The 2,787-nt window shown below is 35.8% G+C and overlaps 1 protein-coding gene across 1 annotated transcript in view; it reads right to left on the bottom strand.

Moving 5' to 3' along the window:
- The window catches only part of LOC119587141 (mycophenolic acid acyl-glucuronide esterase, mitochondrial-like), a gene marked incomplete at its 3' end in the record, with an annotated part of 3,002 nt that extends 782 nt beyond the window's left edge, over nt 1-2,220 (bottom strand). Inside the window, 2 exon segments of the mRNA XM_037935898.1 lie at nt 553-677; nt 2,077-2,220. Coding sequence (XP_037791826.1) covers nt 553-612 — 60 coding nt within the window.
- Between the last annotated feature and the right edge of the window lie 567 nt (nt 2,221-2,787).

The raw sequence follows: 2,787 nt of genomic DNA, 5'->3' as shown, positions 1-2,787 counted from the left end.
GGGACAGACTATTGCAATCCACTGCTGGACATATCCCTCTCAAGCCTCTCCTATTCCTTCTTATCTCATGTTAATTTTTTTCACACTAGTCTTATATCCTCCCTTCTTCCTGTCATTTATTCTTCCATATCCTCTGCTGTCTGCCCCTTTTTCTATTTCCCACTAGTCAATCCCTCCATGATTTTCTCTGACAATCATGGAGGGATAAATGTCCTGCTAATCTCCAATTGGTTCTGCTCTTTTTTATAAGCATACCTCAAACTCCTGGCTTCCTCCCCATCTCTTCATGTTAAGTTATATTTTTAAGTGATATTTAGCATTTTTCCCTTCATGATTGCACTAATACTCAAAGATACATTGCCAAGGAAGTCTACAAACTCTACCTTGCCAGAATATACCTGGTGGCTCTGTTGGCCTTTGCCAGACAGTCAAATGTACAGAGTCTGGCAAATGAAAACAAGAGGTGTATAAGCTTAAGATTAATGCAACAGGTATATTGTAAACACTTAGCTACCATATATAGCTAAACAATAAGAAACGAAGTTGAGTTACCTTAAAAAATTCAGTCTCTGACTGAGCATCAATGGGTGTTGCATCTATCAAATCACTCATATTGGAGAATGGCTTGCCTATATGAGATGTTTAGTGGGGGATGAAATTCTTGATACTCAGGACAACTGAAATGAAAAATGCAAGGATATGAAAAAGTTTATCATATGAAAACCTAATGAAAACCTGATATATACACACTAAACTGTACCATATATAGTGACTCCATACTAAAAATACTAAATAATAAAAATAGTACAATTCTATATGAAGAAAATTATATTTCTTTAACCACTTATTGAGATGATTATATGTAGTCATATATTTTGTTTCATAAGCAAATAATGTGCAAAAGATAATATTAAAAAAACACAGGAGATATCTGATCATTTTTATTATAACCTGCATGTGTGAATATACTTGGCAAATGATACTTCATGGCTCTTTGATGGTGCAGTGAAACTGAAATGCTAAAATTATATGGCGAATTGATCTAGATCAATGGCAAGCTATAATAGAGCTTTGTGAAATATCTAACTTTAAAAGTTAATCCATAAATCAGGAAACAAAGATCAGAGTGAAAAAAAATAATCCCCATATAACATAAAAACACTGTTATCTATAAAAAACAATCAGATGTGAGTGAAGGCAAGACCACAATCACTTATCAATGATATACCCATAGGACTGACTCAAGCTTTCACTGGGATTTCGCTATCCTTGGCATCTCTAGTAAAAGGACAGCAGACCTCCACCACATAAGACTACCCCTAGCAGTCTGCCATTATTTAAGAAAGCAGTCCAAGCTCTATCTTGCTGAATATACATGGTGGAGGATTATTGGCAATGAGGCCAGAGTGATCTTAAGCCCTAGTCTCTGGTGCATACAGTCCTAGGTTCAAGATTTACAGAAAATATAATTTACTCTATGTACAGTGTTTAATACCAAGGAAATAAAAAAGAATCACTGGGATTTAGTGCTGCAGCTCAACACACACTAATAAAAAAAAGGCAAATGTGGGTTTGCAGAGAGGTGCTTTGCAGAATTTTACCTGCAGCAATGTCACTTTACCTTCTAGGGCAGTTAAGATCTGAATAATTGCTAGTATTTTAATGGTAAATATAATGATAGAAATAACCAACAGGTAATTGGTGGAGTATTCTCAACCCTTTCCTTCCAAATGACAAAAGTCCTGAGCAGATATACAATGCAAATTCTTGCTTACACGAAATGAGCAGAGAGACCTAGAATTACGAAAAGCAAGGCATTTTATGTAATGCACTTCTTCATTCAATGGGTGAGTGTGCCTTTAGCTTCGCTTTCTGCCTACAAAAGCAGGGCTGGACCCTGCCCTGACCAAAAATGTGACTTACTTTTCACAGTACACGTTCCCACTAATATCAAGGACTGACAAAAAATATATAAAACGGAGATGGCTGCACACAGCGATATTATTCCCGTGTAACGCACAGATACCAGTTTACAATTCAGCAGAAACCAGGAGCAAGCAGTCAATAAAACAGTACCTAAAAAAAAAAAATCACAGCAAGAGCCGTCTACTGCAAATTATATCAGGGGAGACTAAAGCACAAAGGGCAAGTGTACGTGTTATAAAGGGGGAAAGGAAGGGTTTAATGGCGAAATGCGGAAGTTCTTCACAAAGAAATGATGCAACGGAGGCGATTACGTGTAGTTTCGAGGAATTAATTTCATACCAAGAGCGATTGTTGACTCGAGTGATGCTAAATATAAGGAAATTTTACAAACTACGATGTGTATAAAGCTAATGATAATCAGAATATTTTTTTTTTATTGATTAAATTTTTATGTTACAATTGTACTGTTTCTAACATTATTTCAAATAAATTATTAAACGAGTGGTATCTGCATACGAAACCTATTAATATATCTGAAATATAGCAAGTAAGCAATTTGCAACATACAAGAGATTGCGTCATTGGAAATCTTACGAGCACGTGACAAAAGGTGAACTTCAGACTACCATGACGTCACTACTGATGTAACTACAAAAGAAAGACCGGTATATAGGTAACAAGTTTGTTAATCGCTTTCTACAATAAGCGTAACTAATACTGACTGTCCATTATTCAAGAGCGTACCTTCTGTCAACATATTTCTTCTCTTATTCGGCAAATAAGGAAATAGGCTTAGGCTACTCATTAAGTTGCTAAATAGGGAGTTGGAGCCTTGCGCTCTTAAGTATAGATGTTATTAGT

This window comes from Penaeus monodon, chromosome 22 (genome assembly GCF_015228065.2).
Source record: "Penaeus monodon isolate SGIC_2016 chromosome 22, NSTDA_Pmon_1, whole genome shotgun sequence".
NCBI classification, from domain to species: Eukaryota; Metazoa; Arthropoda; class Malacostraca; order Decapoda; family Penaeidae; genus Penaeus; species Penaeus monodon.
The sequence above is the reverse complement of the archived record's forward strand: the minus strand, read 5'-3'. Positions and strand labels throughout refer to the sequence as shown.